The following is a 19,470-nucleotide window of genomic DNA, read 5'->3' on the forward strand; positions in this document are numbered from 1 at the left end:
AAGAACAAGCTTACTTTTGGTCCACCTGGGCCTTTTGGTCCTGTAAGACCAATCGCTCCTTTGGATCCTTTTTCTCCAGGGTCACCCTGAAGAAAACAAACTTTTTTTTCAATCACAGCAAAGATTCATTCACAGCTGCAGCTACACAAATAGCCAAAACCACAACAATAATTATTAATCGATAATTAGAGAGATGTTTAGATGCTCCAGTCCAACTGAAATCCTGCTCATTTCTAGAACGTGCCCCAAACGTCCTAAATTATACAAAATGGGAGATAAAAGCTCTGTCTACTAATACATCTTTCCAGGCTTTTAATTTCATATTAAGATATCTTACTATTCTCCTAATTTCTCTAAGCTTCTCTCAACATATTGAGCTAATTTGTCACCTCTGAACTTCAATGAAAATTCTGTACTGAGTTTTTAGGAAATCTCTACTGCCCTATTAATTTTAGGCTCTGTGTTTAGAGTCTGATTGTGATGCACTTGTTCAGGCTACAGAACACATTGCTCTCTCTCTTAAATCCTTTTAAATCATCAGCTAAAATAAAGTTGATACTTACAACATAATTAATGAAAAAGGAGGTCAGAATCTGAACTCTTACAAAAGCCTGTAGTATTTCCCCAGCATGCATGTCAAGTCATACCTTTTGACCTGTGTTTCCTTTGCCAGGGGGTCCTTCTGGGCCTCTGGGACCTTGATCTCCCTTTTCCCCCTAAGAGAGATTAAATGGTTAGTTACTCTTCATGTAGTGAATTTTACTGATAGACTTATGAGAAACAATGCTTGCATAAATACTTTCCCCAAAAATGTCAGTAAATATCTGGTTAATCTTTTTTTCCTACAAAACAGAAAGTATTCTCTCTCTTAAAGCCCTTGCAATCTCCTACATTCACATTCCTTATTTTCACAGACATTTGTAATAGTGCCATTTGCAACTTCATCAATCTCTTGGAGGAAGGATTCCATGCATATACTTGTAAGAGGAAGAGAAATGCTTGCAAAGTTATCAGAAAATGTCTCGATGAATCAATTCCGAGATGGACCAATTTTAGACAAGTCTGTAGCCAATGGCCAATCAAGGCTGCAAATATTTGCCAGAAACATTGCATTAGAAAACTCACAAATAGCCCACACAAAACATTCTATTAAGGAGCATTACCTACGAAATACTTATGCATAATACAAGCCAGATTAGTCTATCAGGATACCTGTATGTAATTTAGGGAGTGAAAGGTGGATTAAAATTAGATTATTTCTGATTTGAACTGTTGATGAAAGCAGTATTACAGTGACATTGTTGTAGGCATCAGTCTGGATTCCACTTTGGTGAGACATTGTCACACCTGAAAATAACTGCTGTAATATCACCATGCAACTCACTGCAGGCATCCAGCTGTTCTTTGCACTGCCCTGAATATGCAGGGTAGCTGCTGAGTACTACTATTTTTACCATCAGTGGGTTACAAGCACAGAATTAATCATCAGAGTAAAGGCAATATGCAAGGGAAAAAACAAAAAACCAGCATGACCATTTGTAAATTTAAACCAACATTTACACTTAATTCTGATGCACTTCTGATACACTGGAATCTTATTTTTTGAGCAGTGGATGATACAAATTTTAAAAATAGAAATAAGTAGCAACTGTAATGCTACATATTTTCTCACAGTTGAAGGCTTACTGCTTCAGGCTGGAGCTTGTCCAACTGGTATTCACACTTTCAGTGACAAAAATGTGAAGTTGCATTCTTAAAATATATTAATTACTATTCAAGTATTTTCTGATTTAAATCCTGCAGTCAAAAATGCTGATTTGCTTATTCCAAATTATGTTTAGTTTATCAATTCTACATGTCAGACAGCTGCTAGTCTCATATAAGAGCTGCACAGCAGCTGGAAGCCTCACAGAAAGCTGGAGCTTTCATTTAATTTGCTCTAAATTTACTATTTACTATTTTGGGACCCCATGAGATGCTCTAAGCCACACTGATGGAGCATGACTTCTTGGTGTCAGGAAAGATCTGAGCAGGCCATGAAGAACTGGCTAAAGACATGAGCTACCTGCTCTCCAAGAAGAATGTGAAATTTAAGAGTAGTCAATTGCCCACAAAAGGCAGGGCTGCTTGCCTGCAGCTCAGTTGCTCATCCAGGTGGTAACCACTGCTAGTAGAGTTTGTGGGACACATCTCACCCAGTCCCTTATCCCTGGCAAAAGTATTGGCATATGCTTTCCTCAAGGATGAACTCCTTACCACTGCAAACCTGCAAATAATCTGTTCTTCCTCCATCACCATTTTTGTAGGCCTTTTAGATGTGGTAAAATATATTTCCTTACCTTTATCCCTGCCAACCCCTTCTCTCCCTTCACCCCCTTCTCTCCTGAGGATCCTGGTAGACCTGGATCTCCCTTAAAGAAGAAAAAATTGTTACGTCTACATATTTCAATAAATGGTTTCTTATGTAAAATGGATCCAACACTTAATATTACTTAAACAGAAAATATTAACAGAAAATATTAATTAAAGATTAACAATATTTTTCCTCAAATAAGGGCTGTTATTTCCAGTAAGTTAAATATTCTCTAGAGACAGTAATTTTTAATACCCATAAAATAAGTATTTGAAATTTCTCTCCAAGTTCCCCACCTACTTCTTAAATCTTGGACTTGTATTAAATAAATTTATATTTATTCAGTGAATAAAACCATGACTGAATGCTGTTTGTTATTCTGTGCACATGAACAACACTATATGAATGTAATTTACTTGCCAAGTCAAACATCTGGAACTTAAAGGATGGTCAGCCAAAAACGTCCAAATGGTGTTGTTGACTAAACAATGTTATGGACACTAACCCCTCATCATTTGTACAAACTGACCAAGGCATTACTTTTAACATTTACCACAAAGAGGTGAAAGAATTCATAGGAAGCAGTCCTGCCAAGCATTCTTTCATGATCCATGAAAAAAATCATTAAAAACAAGATGTCTGTGCCACCTTACCTGATTTTGGAGGCCCTACTTAAGTCATTAAAGATATGGTTTACAGGCTTCAAAATGGCATCTGAAGCCAAATCTTTAAGTGTTTAACGTCTCTTCCAACACGTGTATGACCACCGTTGTCACACAGACTGGCTTTTTTTTCCCATCAGGAAAAACAGAGGGACAGAGTTAGAAACCTTTCCAACAGGCCCTGGAAAGACCTCACTAGTTTAGAAAAGATTAGGGGAAAACTTTGTTCCAGTTATGGTAGTGGCAATGCTTTTATAACCATCACTGAAATTCCTTCTTATTTAGACCACAGTTAATTCATACCAAAAAATCTTCTACTTGGTTTAGCAGCAATTAGTGGAAGAATTAAAAGACCATGTAAAGAACATTTAAAAATAAAAGCAGGCTCACTTTAAGTCCTGAGGAGCCAATTCCTGGAAGTCCTGCTTCTCCTTTTTGTCCAGGTTCACCTGGTTCACCCTAGCAACAAAAAGTCTTTAGTTTAATAGAGAAACACAATTTAGCTTCATTCACTACTTGACCTATTTAATTAGCTGCTTATACATAGAGGTGGATGTGATGACATTCTACAATTCTATGATCCTAAGTGGACAAGTTTTCAGACAAGCAGTTTTCAACTGGAAAATTCTGTTCTTTTGAACCCCCTGTAACTTGTAAGACTACATCTATTTTATTTAACCCTGCAGTGGGCAGAAAGTCTAAGTGAATCACTCCAACTTTCTTCCTTATGCTTTAATGCATTTTATTTTCTACTTTGCAGGACTATATAAAAAACTCTGGGGTCCTTGAATAAAAAATGAGTACAAATATAGAAAAATCAGAGGTCCTGCTTAAGATAAAGTTTTAGCTCCATAATTCTTTCTTTCTGTAGTTCTAAAACAGTTAACAGGTTAAACAGTTAAGGAGTTAAAGAGTTCCATTTTTCCATTTTGCTTTATCACCTTAAGAGAACTGGCCTACCACATAACATGTTTCACAGGTATCTATTTTTCTCTATTAATTATATTTAATATTAGTATTAAATTTTGCGGTTTTAACTGCTGCTTACACGCCGAAGTTATACCCAGAAGAAAATTACTGATTTTCTCATGTTTTTTCTACAGTGACTAATCTTTTTCTTTCATAAATCAAGGTGATTACTAAGCATACTTCGGCTTTACAGTTCATCAGTTCATTCCACTTGCTCTTGTTTTATTCCAGCAATTCCCCTTTCCTTCACCTGACACTGTACCACTAGAGGCCTGGGCTTTGACAGCAGTAATTGTTTTCCTCACTTTTGTGTTCCCTCCTTACTTTCCCTTCCTCTGCAGTGTAGAGCTCAGCTAAGTACACTTCAGCTCTCTTTCCTGTCCTAGTCTTTCTGTCTTTGTTTTTGGTTCTTTCTCAGGATGACCACCAAAGGCTGAAGGTGTAGTGGGATTAGCCTGAAGTCTCAAAACCATCACTGAACTAAAGCTAAACTGTTTGGTAAAATTATTTACTTGAACACAGCATAGATGTTGCACAAAACTCATTGGACCCAAAGATGTCTGAAAGATTCTCTTTTTATAAATATGTGTTCTTTAGAACCAGAATTTCACATTCACAAAGATTAAGGGCTAATGCTAAACAGGCAGAAGCCATACATTTCATTTTGGGAAGATCTTGATAACATGGATGGCTTTCTCGATAAAATTCAGAAGGAATTGTTATCTCCAATGAAGTCACATTTTCATCTCATCAAACACACTTTTGAAAAGTCTGGCAAAGACATTGTTTTGTGACAGGGCTGCTTTTAAAAAACGATGTTTGAACAATTACCTTTGGTCCTGGCCGACCATAACCTTGAGAGCCTTTTGGCCCAGGGTTTCCCTGTGGACCCTGTATACCCTACAAAGCAAAATGAATGAGTTTTAGTGCGTTGCACTCTTCCACATCTGAAAATCACCACGTGCCTATCTTTCAGTAAATAAGGATTTTATCTTTATAAGAAATCTTCTTTCCAAAATTAATAGAACCCAGATTTTTTTTTTATGTTTTGTTTTTTCTTTATCCAACTACTTAAGGGTGCATTCAAGTTTCAAAGGGCTTGACATTCAGAACCGGTAGGTAAATGACCTTGTAAAATTCTTATGTATATCACCATAAAAGTAAGGCTGATTTACCTCCTATGCAAATTATTATGCAGATTAGACCAAATTTACATTTGTTTGTTTTTAAGGCTATTCAAATCAGTCAAAATCAGTCGTACTTACAAGCTTTGCTTAAAAACTAGTTTGATACTTTTAAAAACAAAAAATCACAATGAGATTCCTAATGTCTTTACATCAAAATTACAGCTCTGATATAATATAAAATGAAAACTGTATGCAAATGCTCATTACATATACAAAATGTAGACTTACCCGGCTTCCTTGAGTGCCTGTTCCTGGTGGTCCTGGTGGGCCCTGTGGTCCTGCTTGACCTTGTTCACCCTACAGAAAAGGTGTTCCCAAGAAGTAAATTGCAATAGTCCATGCTATCTGATTAATATATTTAAACTAAACACAGAGTGACAGTATTCAAGCTGTATTATCTTGAATTCTGCTGCTTCCATTTGAATTAAATGTGTTTGGAATACCTAGAAGTCTGCCTATGACAACTGATCTAATAAAAATAATAGCCCTTCTTTCCTATAAACTCTATCTTGTTTATAACACTAGATGATCACACCTGTAATTTTATTATTAGAAGAATCCATAGCTCATCTTTAAATACTGACATTAAAGATTTTCTTATACAGAAATATAGAGAGTTTCTTGCACAACACTTGGAAGAAAAACTTGCAAGTGTAAACACAGCAGTTGCAGAGTATATAAAAAACCTAAAAATGCCAGTTTCTTTGCCTGTTCCAGATCCAATCGATTAAATGACTCAATATTAATATTTATTTTAAAATTAAAATATTTTAAATAGAATATTTCTGAAATTATTTTTGGAGAAAGAAAAAAGTGCATATCTTCCCTCATACTCCCAGCTGTATATAATACAGTCCTTAGTGCTCAAAGTTAACATTAACAGGCTCAGCTACTTGCACTGATGAATGCAACCCATGGAGCTGCATGGAAGGGTGTAACACAGCTCCTCAGATCCAGGTAAAATACACCTTTGTATAGTTGTGATATAGAGTAAAAAATTAATTTAACTATAAATATACTTGATTATAGATACAATTATAAAAATACTCTGTGCCTCACCTTGTCACCTTTGACATGTTCACCTTTTGGTCCACGAGGACCAGCTACACCTTCAGAGCCTTTTTCACCCTAGAAATAGATGACAGTTTTGAAACTTATATTTAGGAACTTATGAAGAACTTCTTATATAAACTGGTAATCACAATGTGGATAATGAGGAAAAAAGTATTCCTTTACAAACAAACTAGAAAAATAATCAATAGAATGACCAATATTAGAGAAGAGAAAAGAAAAGAAATTGGTTACAATTCATAACATACTTCATCTGCATTCATTGTGGTTTTGAACATGGAACTTCAAAAGGAGAAAATTAAATACTATGAGTAAGGAAGTCACATTTTGAAAACGTGAAAATATGTTCACTATTTGGAAAGATCAGTTCAGAACTGAGTGCAAGGACATCACTGATGCCTTTCCATAAAAGGAAGAAAAATCTTTGCTTAGTAGTTCAAGGCTCTAGAGAATCTTGAAGCCATTAAAATAGAGGGCTATATTTTGATGGGAAACCCAGCTATGATTTATTAATAAATCTTTGATTGTACTTATTTTTTAAAAAAAGGATGTTGACAAATATTAACCTAGCAAATGCCCTAAATGAGATAACTGCCCACAGAGACTCATATAACCCAACTTTCAGTTTCCCAAAATGGTAAGGCAAAATGAAAACAATCGCTGAACATTCTCTTCCAATACAGAACGTAAATAACTTAGTAGTTTTTTGGAAGACAATTTATCTCACTAATGCCATCAAAAGAAGTTATTTTATTAAACACATAAGATGTGTGATGATGGCTGTGTATCATGAAAATGGTAAAAGAATCATTAACTTAGTACTGGTAGAGTACACTACTGCAAATTTGTTAAATGTTAAATAAAGTCATTTCCATAAAACTACCTTCTGGCCTTGAATTCCTTCTCCTGCTGGACCTCTCTCACCTGGTGAACCAGCAGGACCACGTGGTCCCTAAAAGAAAAAAAAAATTCAAACCATATACCAAAAATTCAATTTTTTCTAGAAATTTTGTCTAATTTTCTAGTACAGGATTTTGCAACACTTATCACACTGGTAAATGAAAATGCTTCCACAATATCTGACTGAGCCCAGGCAATTAAAATGGACTGTAGCAACCATTAGTTGAGTCATTTAGAATAGAATAAGCTAACGCTGAATTGATGTGGATTACATAATGAATGTCTAACGACTGTACTCTTAAAACTCAAATGAATCTGCAGATTTATTTATAAAAGAATTAGTATTAAAGTGAAATATATTCCCTATAATTTCATATAATTTCATGATTTTCATTATAACAATCATCCATTTGAACATATTTTTATACATAATGACAGGTTAAATATGCAACACTAGAGAATGTGAATTTTAATTTAAACAAGTACAGAAATAAGTATTTTTCTAAGACTTTCTGTCCTCTTGCAAAACTCAGCTAACTTTCAATTTTTAAAGCTACTAAGTATTTTTTAAAGGATGATCTTGATTACACAAAAAGTTTCCACATATTTTTTTGTGAGAAAAATAGTCTTTCACAAATGCAAAGTAGCTTTCAAAAGTACTAGAATTAATCTAACACCCATCTACATTTGTGACTTCATATGAACAAAAAAACCCATACATTTTATACATTTCATGAAGAAAAAGCAGCCAGTGAGCATTAAATCAAGAGCTTGCCAAAGTTCTGTAACTCAGAGCATAAAGATATAAGTAAAAGCATGTAATTTCAGTTCATCTTCTTGATGAGATCCAAATTACACACAGGAGTTGAGGGATGTTCCATCTCTTATTTTCATCTCCTTAAAATTTTATTGTAGACAATTTTTAAAGATTATCCTCAACTTAAGTAGGAGTATATCTCTACATACATGCATACATACACAAACACACACACACACGTATGTGTATATATATATATGTGCATGTATGTGTATATATACATACATATATATATAATTTTTTTAAATTTTCCCAAAGCTTGAACAAGCCACATGCAACTACTGATATACTGGGCTGGAGTAGCTTGAGCTGCTCCAGGCTAGATACAAGGTAGTTTTGGAATCAGTAGCCAATACAGCTACTGATAATCAATTACACTCACTAAGACTTAATTTGTTGTATTTCAATTCCCAATGCATATGCTACTTACAGGTAATCCTGGTTCACCAATTCCAGGAGGTCCTGGCAATCCAATTTTACCTTCACGACCTTCAGCACCCTTGTGAAAAAGAAAATTAGAAAGTTCAGTCCTAATTCAGCTTGGTGCTTTTGAAGAGCACAACATTTACATATAGATTATTTAATGGTGTCACCACAAAGGCTTGAAATCTAATTTGTAACTTTTCCTAAAGGAAAAAAAAAACATACATGTCATTTTAGAAACATTTGAAAGTACCTTTCCATTAATATTTGAAACACTAGCCTGCATTCCAGCCCTCAAGACATAGGGGTAAACTGCTTAAAATTGCAAAGGCTAATTGATGACAGGGATGAGGGAGCTAACTCAGATTAAATCTGGCTGCAGTATCAAAGCAGGAATGCTCATGTGTGAGGGATGCTCACTGTAGCCTCTATCCAGGTACTCGAATTGAAGCCAGCTTCAGTGGAATATGGGATTGCATGGCAGCTCTGGGAGCTGTATAGTTTCTGCATCTTCTACTTACAAGGTGTCATAATCTTCACGATTTGTCCAGGCTAGTGAGGACTACATGCTTCAAGGATAAGGGAACAGAGGATTTTTATCTTTCTACAGAGTAGTAAAGAGACAGGGAGTGACATTTCTTCTCCATAAACTATCCTCCCTTCTGGAAAGACCACGTGCTTTTCCAGTTGCATGGCAAAATACTGGTTTCTTAGCCCATAAACCCTCTCTGTGTTCTGGGATCTATGCCACTGCAAAGGAAATATGCAGGAATTCAATGAATGTCCAAATAAGGAAACTAAAAGCAAAAACGTGTAAGTATGTTAGACAGTAGCATTTGGCTCCAAAATATGGGAAAAGATGGCATAAAACTACACTAGAGACTTGGCACCAGAACTAAAGTGAGGTCTAGTTCTACCCAATTTACATTTCTTGTCTGACTCTGAGATGCAGGTCTCTGACAAAACTCTTGTAAACTAAGGAGTCATGTTTCCTATGGAAATGCTTTTGTAGCTTTCCATGAGAAGATCAGGCTGGCCAGCTTAGGCAGACAGTCTGTTTCCAAGACTCGATTCCACTTTCTAGTCTTCTGTAATGGGTGGAGGAATTAAATGCTGCATGAGAGGATCTTAAAAGAATATCTATTCCCTAGTGAATGACAAGGCAAGTCTCTCACTTGACCATATATCACAGTGACTGAGATGTATTTCTATACCTTAAAGTGTGGTTTACTCATTAGTGCAAGCATCTGCTAGTGCTTGAGAATTATCTCACACAGTTTACCCCTATTTAAATGGCATTATTTCTGACTTCTATTAATAGGATCATCATAAAATTCAAGAGTTTCTGGAAAAGCAGGTCTTTTATTGCTATCCTACATGAATATAAAAACCTGTCAATCAGTTTTACATTTAGGTGATAAGAGTTTGACTTTGATAAAACTGTAGGTGAGAAATTGCATTCAAAAAATGACTGCCCACAGCTATCACATTAACAACCATATTTCTGAGAGTTACCTTGGGTCCTGGCTCTCCAATGCCAGAGGGTCCTGCAGGACCATAGGGACCCGGAGGGCCTTGCTCTCCCTAAAGAGAAAAAATGGAAAGAAACTATTAATGTGAATAGAAGTTTAACCAAATTCTTGTAGCGTCTTTCTACAGCCTCGTTTAGAGCTAGAAAAATACATTTTTAAAGTAAAAAACAAATAAACAAAACAAAACTCTAAACCTGTCTTGAAGAAATATGTTTAGATTAGATGCAGGACCAATATCCTGGCCATACAAGATATAATAATTTTATAAAGCTACTCTTTCATATGCATCATGAAAGATAAACAAAATTAATTTTTTTTGTCCTGTCTTTGGTCTCCTGACTTCATCCAATATTTTGGTGCTTCCACAGACTTTTCTTGATAAAAGGATGGATATTTAGAAACGAAGCAGTGCTTAAGCTTCCAACATTGCACTCAAGGTTCTTGCTGTAACAACAAATGCACACATAGCATGACTGTTGTTCCTACTGCAATCTTTGACTGCAGCTCCTTATTCTCGTCCTCCCTTCTATATATATATACTGTGTTTCTAACAAAGCCAACACAGCCACAAAGTTACTAAATTTTTTTTTGTCAAAATGTGTTTATTTTGTGGGAAGGTATTAATTTTTTGGGGATTGAAACTTTTATTTACTTAGAAATTTTATATACTTAGTACTGCACCCTTCCAATGAGAATTCTGCACTTGAGAGTCAATAGAAGTGTAAAGAATTGCATTTCCTCACAAAATCAATCAGTTTTTAATTCGCCAAAGAATGAAGCTAAGATGCAGAAATGGAAAGATACAGCAGAGGTAAATAAAAAGACTATTCTTGAAGCTTAATTTCTGATGACTATGCACTTGTAGTCCTACTGCTGCAGCTTTAAATCTAGAATAACATGGAACTTGATGCCCAAACTTGTTCCTAAATTTGTTCCACTACAGAACAGTATAACAATTTGGAAATAGCTATGAAAATTAAAACTTATTCAAAATGCAAGATTGCTGGCACATCTTCATAATCTAATAAATCAATACAGCACTAGGAGAAGTTATGTCTTAAAAGGCAGAAACAGAACTGCTATCGTTCAGTGGAATAGCAGATCTCTACATAGTACACTGATAGGGTATTAATAACATTGATATTGTGTTAATGTGGATTTGTGCATGCAAATATTGCAAAAATACAGAAAATAGCTAAAAGATAGACTGTGTTCCTATGTAGAACTTATTGTTTGGGTTTCCTAATAATATTTTTATGAAACCTTTGGACCAGAGTCACAATTCAGTGAATCTGTATACAGATTTATCATAAATAATGCTATTTTTACTGGTATAAAGACAATTGCAAATTGACTAGTTTTCCTCATACCTGTTTTTTTCGTGATGTGTTTGTTTGAAACTGATCAAACTACAACAACAATAAAAATTCCTCAAACAACCCATCTTCTATGCTTCCTACAGCCTGATGCCCATGAAATTTTGCCTTTCAGCCCACAGGCTCCCTTACCTCAGCTCCAACTCTGTCTTCAGTACTTTTCCACTTCACAAGCCACATTAACAGCCCTGTGCCGCTTCAGGGCCTGAAGACAGTCCAGGATGGAGAGGGATGGATATCCCCACTCCAAGAGGTGCCAGAGAGAGAAAAGAACAGGCACAGAGTGTTGTAAGGCAAAGCAATATGCTAAGCATTAGCTGCTCCAATACACAATCCTTGTTTCTTTAATGGAGAAGGCAGATTGGGATTTCTGTCGTGCCAGGATGTATGAGCATGATCCACAGAATGAATCCAAAATATACACAAAGTTCAAAATATATGAAAAAATATCTATCAGGTAAAAACCCCATATTTCAGCTGCATAGAGCCACTCAGCACATGGCCTCCAGCTGATAAAACTAAACCTCTGAAACAGTGTAGGAAGTTGTTGCATGGTGAAAAATGGTGTTTGATAAATACAGGCTGATCTTTCAGCTGAAACAATAAGCCAACCCCCTTTATTGTCCTTGGAAAATGCTCTCCGATTTTTTTTCCTGTCACCCAAATGGACATTGTGTTTCCTGTCTATGTTGACAGTCCCTGACAGAATTTCCCAAGGACAGTAACTCTGAGGAATGCTTTCAATCACAAATAGTTCACTTCTTTGCAAGTTCACCCACATGATAGAGCCATATCTTGAATGCAGATGGGAGTCCTGCTGAACTTAGTAGTTTTCCAAAAGCTCTATTTTTTAACCATGATACAAACACTACACAGTTTTCTTCCCAATAACTGGTGTCACATGCCTTGCAAGAGCTGTTGCTGTAGGTATGGTACTGGTAGGTACTGGGGTGGGGAGTATAAGAAGTCCTGGTGATAAAAGTCATGTAGGATAGTATGAAAATGCTGTTCTGTGGAACACATTTTTATGGATGGAAGAGGATGCCTGAATATTAGTGGAGAAAGAAACTAAACTTTCTACCAGACAACATTAAAAACTTGGAAACTTAAATAATTCAGTCTATTTAAAAGATTGAATGTTTCAAACTTCAAATTGCTATTACCAAACCTGGGTTTTATCTTCTGTGGTCTCGGTATTACAGGTAATGTGGAATTTATGAAAACCATGAAGTTCTGGCAATAATATAATATTATGTCTACATATAAAGAGAAAAGTCTGCTTTTCCAAAAAGCTTTTTGGTAATAATTTTCTTTGTTAAATGCTTTGCTCACATTCCTTTTTTCTCTCCTTATTGGGATTTTCCTCTGGGTGGCAGGTCATATCATCTGGAGAAATGGGAAGGAAAATGACACTTGATCTGAGCTTAATGTTTTTTACATATTGAAATTGTACCATTTTAAGCCTGGAACATACCTAACAGTCTAACCTAAAAAACCCAATATCTGCACCCCCGAAATTGTTCATTATGTTAGGATGAGTTCCAGTTAGTGCCAATATAAATAATTTCTTTCCTTTTCAGAAAGCTCATATATACAGTAAGGAAGATAAACACTCTGTATTTCAGTCTACAATGTGATAATGATTAAACTACAGTAAAAAAAAAATCTTTCAAATGTAATGATTTTATCTTTAAAGCAAACATTGGCAACAACAATGCAGATAGATTTAGATATTTTAACAGATGTTATTGTATTTCGTATTTCTAAGTTAGTTGAGATATGTAGGAAGTAAACTTGTTCATAGGAAAACTGAATTTTTTCAGTCTCCTGGGAAAGTTGTAACTTGCTGCATAAGTGAGGAAAGAATTCATATGTGTCAGAGAAGAAGCAGATCCCTTAGCAGTTTGTTCTGGGAAATGTATTGAGGAAAATATGCAACAATGGATTTTTCACAGAATTGTCCCAGGATGATTTTATGGGAATAACTGCTCTGAATATCCACATTCAAACTTAACCTTTTCCTTAGAAGTTTGAATACATATCTGTTCATAAAACTTTAGCCTTTAATTGAAAATCTAATTACGCAAATAAAATTTTCCAGAGATGCTCCTTACTACAACAGGGGATTTCAAGAACAGCCTTTCCATGAATATTCTGTGATTTCTAGGAACATGCACTTTATATCTAGTAACTGGTCCAAGAGTCCAAATAAACCCAACATTAGTTCTGAATCAATAACCACATGAGTGGAACACAGGTCATACCCGGATTTCATGTCCCAGTTTTATAATCTGTAACCATATAATTTGGTTTGTAGATTATCCACTGAAATTTGTGAATAGTCACAATTACTGTCCTCACTAAAAAACATATTTTTAAAAATAACCTTGAATTTACCCTTATGGAACCTTACTGGAGCAATAGCATAGAATATATTGTTGTTGTTTTGGGATTTGGAAAATAAATATTAGTTAAGCATCTGAAAATAAATTAAAAACAGACAAAATAATGCCAACTAGTCTGAGTAAATCAATAGATATATGCATGTCTAAGATAATTTTTTTACCCAACACTAAGAATACTAGGGGACCCCAACTTAGATTTGCAAAAATACTAAATTCATCACTAGAACTCTGTTTTCCAAAAAAATTACGGTGATTCTGTTTTCTTTCTGGAGAAGAAACCAAGAAAAATTAAGTCCTTTTGTGTTACAATGTTGGATTTTTCCAGGGCTGTATTGCTATTGAAGGGAAGAGCTGTCTTCTGATGAGAACACACCAATACAATATGTTGGTAAGTCCAGCAAAAGACATGAAGTAACCAGTTCAGATGCTTTTTAATCATATTAGCCAACTGAGTTAAGAGATATGTAGAACCTAAGTAGGAAAATGACAGAAATCAGGTAACTGGGAAAGTCAGACAATAGATGGGATTCTCACTGGATAATGTTTATGGTCATTACTGCCTATGATAGACTATATTACATTTACAGAGCACAACCAAGTGTGGCATGGCTTTTCTCCTTGCCAACTTTCTGCTTCTTGTACTTTTAGTATTTTACTAAGTTAGATAGTGTCTTCTGTGTTTTGGAAATTGTTGAATTATCCAGCAAAGTCATATCATGGACCACCCTTGAATTCTTAGTGAGCCAAGGAACACAAAATCTGAGTTCCTTGCTCCTATAAGCTGCAGTATGACAAGAGTTGAGGGTCTCTACCTTAGACCCAGGGTTATAAACTGGTGTTCTGCAAATTTAATTAATTAAATCAGTGTGATTTTTTTCTATTGGTTCTCTTTGTAATTTTCTTTAATTTTTATATCTGAATGGGGTACACTTTGATCCAAGCTTTTGTTTTATGTTACAATATAGATAACATGTGATGGCTGATGAGGTAGAAGAATGAAGCAAATGTCTAAGAAAATAAAAAGCACAGGTGTGAATAGTACTTCTTTTGGTATTTCAAGTTAGTGAAACAGACAAAACAGCATAGAATTTAGCTTTAAAAATAGTTTTCTTTGATAAATTTAACATCATTGTATGAAACTTGTCAATGGACAATAGAAAGTCAGTAAAACAGGAAATAAGAAGAATCTTTGTTCTTTGCTCAGGATTTGCTCTGAAAACAGGACCAAGTTGTCTAGTTCAGAAGACAGGAGATACACAGTGAAAATTTCCAGTTCCCAACTCCTAACTGTTTGAGTGAAGTGCCCTGTAACCCTCTAATGTTTTTCTCTTAAAGTCATTAAATACTGTGCTGTGAATTTACTGTTAACATATTAACTGTGAATAGTTTAGTATTTGGATAAATGGAAATATATTGTCAAGTAAATTAATAATAATAATAATAATAATAATAATAATAATAATAATAATAGTGATTATATGTATTTTTAAATAAAGATGGAGCTCAAATGTCTCATTTTAAATGCCTTGGTCTCTTTACAGAGAAGGTTTATATATATGGTAATAAGATAATTTAGGTGGTTTTGAGATGTTAGAACTTCACAGAATTGCGAATAAGAGGATAAATTTTTAACATTTGCATAATGGCGAACCTTGGTTCTGGTTAATGCCACACTGAGCTGCCTTCTGGGCAGGATACAGGTTGTTCAACATATTCACACATGGTTTGAAAAGAGGATAGAAGTAAAGTGATGAAATTTGCTTATATATTAAAGAGGTTGTTAAAGATAAGGACTGATTACAAAGTGCATTAGAAAGACTAAGAGGTTAAGGATGTGATTCAGCTCCATATGATCACTCCTAAACTTTCATGTCTGCATGGAAAAGGTTGGCTGAGTTCCTGTCAGTGGAAAGCTGTTCAGTGCAGGCAGTGGGACTTAGCTTCAACTCACTACTGGCAACACAATAAAGCAGTATCATTAGAAAGAATTGTCCAGTCAGTGAAACTTCACTTTGAGAGATTAGCCAGCAGATTGAGAATAAGAAAATGCACATGAATAATAGAAGTAAAGAATGAAAAGTTCCTTTAAGTAATTTCTTAGATAATGTTTCTGTACATCATGCTACCTTGCTTCAGACAAGCCAGATTGAATTAGTGGAAGGTGCAATGCCACCAAGCCTCTCCTGCTGGTGGCTTCCAGAGCCAGTGGCACAGTGTCCCCATATGACACATATGTCCCCAAATGACACTGTCCCCACCCGCATCTGCAAAGTGAGAGGATGCATCCATACCCATAACCCACATTGCAGAGGTGTGGGATGCACTGAGCCAACCAGATACATGAGTGGACTGTATGCTCCACACTGAGACCCAAACTATCTGTAGGCTGAGCTTGATCTGGAATTTGTATTTTGAGGAACTGAAGCTACTCTTTCAAACTTCAACATGGCCCAGTAACAAAGAATAAAAGTTCAGCAGTGGTGTTCTGTGTCATGTCACACCAGTACTAATGCCACCAAGATGAAGTCACCAGTTCCATTAAAAAAGCAGAAAGTATTAGAAAGGAAAGGCCAAGGAACTGCACTAAGTATAGACTTACTTATTTTATCTAAGGCTATTATAAATAATTGCCACTTTTCAGAGATATTGAAAACTAATCTTAAAAGAGCAATTTAATAATTCTTCTGTGAGGACAAAAGATATTGGAAAGACTTCTATGTGTCTGAACCAAAAAAGGCCTTGACCTTTACTAGCTGAAAGACTGTTTATTAATCTGAAAACAGCCACTGATTATCTGTACTGATCATTTAAAAATTTTTCACTGATCTCAAATAAGCTCCAAAATGCCAAAGGTTAGCTTCGGCATTAGGTATGGAAAAGAGATAAACCCTTAAACATACCTATGTTCCTTCTATACTCTTTAAGTGTAATTATCTCAGTATAGCTAAACTTGTCTGGCAGTATTTTTATTATTATAGATGTTTGAGCATGGAAAAATCTTGACTAAAGTCTTTAAACAGTAGGCTGGGGAGTTGAAAGCTGATAAAAGAGGGAAGTTTCTTATTTTTACTGAAAATCTGCATTAAAGCCTAACAACAGACCATAAATATTGTATACATGTAGATGGATTCTAGAGAAAGATGTTTGTGTTTTGCAGCCATGAAAACATGTGAAGAGACTGACAGGAGGACATACAAGATTCAACAAATACCGTTTTGTATATAATACAAGTATCTGGTTCTACAGTCTTGGACTCATCAGTGTGAAATGACAGAAAGAAACATTACAGTCATTTGCTGTGCTGAAGCTAAAGAGAGACATGATTTTTCCACCACATGTATGAATAGCTTCTTTCAAACTCATCATCCTATTTCTTTTTCCACTTCTGAAGTCCTCTGCAGCAGCTTTCCTAATCAAGCATTTTGTTGAGAAGATGAAGAAATGAGAAGTATGAGAAAGCATTTGTCAGGAAGAGGAAAATCACGATGGATGGCAATATTCCAAACTTTTAATAATAAACATTTCCCGGATATAAATTTATTTCTGTGAATTTTCGAATTAAATTGTTGCCTAAGAAACAGAACATGAGTGTTTATACAGTGCAGCTTTTACAAAGAAGCTTTGCATGATTAATTTGTTTAGATTGTTAGCCAAGCTATCAATGATCCTGTCATAGAAAGCCTTTGTAACAAAACTGATAAATGAAAGATCTTTCTGCACCAAACACTGATATTAATAACTCTCCCATGGGCAAGACAACCATATTCAAACAGAGCAATTTCCCAAAGTTTTCCAAACCAGAAGACTTCCTAAATTAATTACACACTTTATCCAACTGAACTTGCTTGACAAGGTGTAGTCATTAACTCTAAATGATCTATTTTAAATACTACTATGGCATTAATTGTCATAAAATCTCATACCTCGACCAATTTCAAAGTTGTCCTGAGTTTTTATAGTACACAAGCAACTAAAAATTACTATAAATACTCAGTCTGAAGGTTTTAACCTTCATCTAGAAATACTTAAAATCTTTAAACTCGGGCATTGCAGGCAAAAGTATTCTAGAAAAAAAGCTTCCCATGAGATGGCAAAGGTCAACACACATATTCAGGTGATTGAAATTCCAACATAAATGCTGTGGATCTCTAGAGAGATCTTTGGTTGCATCCTATTGTGGTCCTACAGAATGTCCTTGGAGACACAGATAAGGAAGTGCCAACAACACCAAGTCTTCATCACACAATGGTGCACCACCCAGGTGGGGACATTACTGCTGTACAAATAACACCACTAATAAAAAACTACTAACAAAAAAGGATGGCAGAGTATAAAGGTTCTACAGAGTTTCTGCATCCTCTCTCCCTATATAAATAACATATTCACCTACATATGTACAACTACATCTTACCTTGTTTCCTTGAATGCCTTTTGGGCCTTGCTGACCTGGATCTCCTCTGATACCCTACAAAAAAGTCAAAGCAAACAATGAGCTGCCTTTGAAGATATGTATAAATGTTGGGCTTTTATTTCACCTGAATGGGGTACAGTATAATATAGCACAATTTTAAGCTCTAAAGGACTACAGTTTTCTGCATCATACTCTGTGAATTGCCCAACACATTGAATATTGTAAATATTCAAAAATCAGCAGAAAAACACAGCTGTTTTTCACAGAATTGACAGGTTGTATGCAGAGGAAATTTACAGAATACAGTCTTCCTTTTTTATTTGGCAGCTTTTTAGTTTCCTTACCTGAGGTCCCCGAGGTCCTGTAGGGCCCACAGAGCCCTGCAAACCCTGAGGAAAAATTAGATTCAATTATCAGATTAAAAGGAAATTTCAATCTGCTTTTAAATGTCAAGCACTTGATATGTACATGTAATGGCTCAAATCTCTGTTCAAGCATTTTCTAGAGACTTTATTCTCTCTCCAGAGTGCTGCTGCTCTCATACTGTATTCAGTAATTGCCTGTTACATTCCATCCTCAATATTTGGTTAAAATACTTTTCATATACAACAAGCATAGTGAATGTCTACTTAACATCTTAGCTACTTGATTAAGAAATTTTTATTTGCTACAGATATTCAAATTTAATTCCTAGAAGCATATTAGATTCAGAATTCATAATAAAAATGCTGCAGTGTCTATACCAGAATAACTTCAGGTTAACTTTGTCTCACTAACTCAAACTGCTGATCAGTAACCTGGCAGAATCACACTAATAGTTCACAAAATCCATTAAATATGGATCAAAAAAATTTAAAATGCCATGCTTTTTTATTCACTAGGTGTGATTTCTCAATTTAATGAGTTCTTATCAGTCATCAGCACTGCAGATTATTCAAAAATCTTTCTGCTTCACTGTTTTTTGTTTAGTCACCATAATGCATGTTCCACAGAATTTTACTTGCACTTGAGTCAATACTCAGTTATAATTTATCTCTAAAGCAAAAACAGTTTTGAACAAATTTACTGGTTTTTTATTTCTCTTACTTTTCTTTTAATAAGTAACATCTCTATAGGCAGAGGCACTGGCAGACTGCTGCATTTTTCAAGATATGTGTCACATTTTGAACTTCTAATAGCCTTGACAAATTGAGCAATGATACCTATGCAGACACTCCATTGACTGCCCCTACTAGAGATTCAGAGTCAGAAATTTTAAACAATTCTCTGCTTCCTGGTATTTCCTCCCAGACCAAGCATCAGCCACCAGAGAGAGAGAGAGAGATAACCCTTTTGGTAGCATACAAACATATGACTTGAGTCAG

At 35.3% G+C, this 19,470-nt stretch overlaps 1 protein-coding gene across 1 annotated transcript in view; it reads right to left on the minus strand.

The window, feature by feature from the left end:
* Positions 1–19,470, minus strand: part of COL28A1 (collagen type XXVIII alpha 1 chain) — a 59,684-nt gene that overhangs the window by 31,579 nt on the left and 8,635 nt on the right. The window contains exons 10-21 of the mRNA XM_088162090.1: positions 18,451–18,495; positions 18,107–18,160; positions 9,898–9,966; positions 8,390–8,458; positions 7,126–7,194; positions 6,231–6,299; positions 5,400–5,468; positions 4,816–4,884; positions 3,406–3,474; positions 2,340–2,411; positions 648–716; positions 15–86 (exon numbers count right to left, since the gene is read on the minus strand). Coding sequence (XP_088018216.1) covers positions 15–86; positions 648–716; positions 2,340–2,411; positions 3,406–3,474; positions 4,816–4,884; positions 5,400–5,468; positions 6,231–6,299; positions 7,126–7,194; positions 8,390–8,458; positions 9,898–9,966; positions 18,107–18,160; positions 18,451–18,495 — 795 coding nt within the window. The remainder of the gene's footprint in view (positions 1–14; positions 87–647; positions 717–2,339; positions 2,412–3,405; positions 3,475–4,815; positions 4,885–5,399; positions 5,469–6,230; positions 6,300–7,125; positions 7,195–8,389; positions 8,459–9,897; positions 9,967–18,106; positions 18,161–18,450; positions 18,496–19,470) is intronic.

This window comes from Sturnus vulgaris, chromosome 1 (genome assembly GCF_052056855.1).
Source record: "Sturnus vulgaris isolate bStuVul1 chromosome 1, bStuVul1.hap1, whole genome shotgun sequence".
In the NCBI taxonomy this organism is placed as follows: domain Eukaryota; kingdom Metazoa; phylum Chordata; class Aves; order Passeriformes; family Sturnidae; genus Sturnus; species Sturnus vulgaris.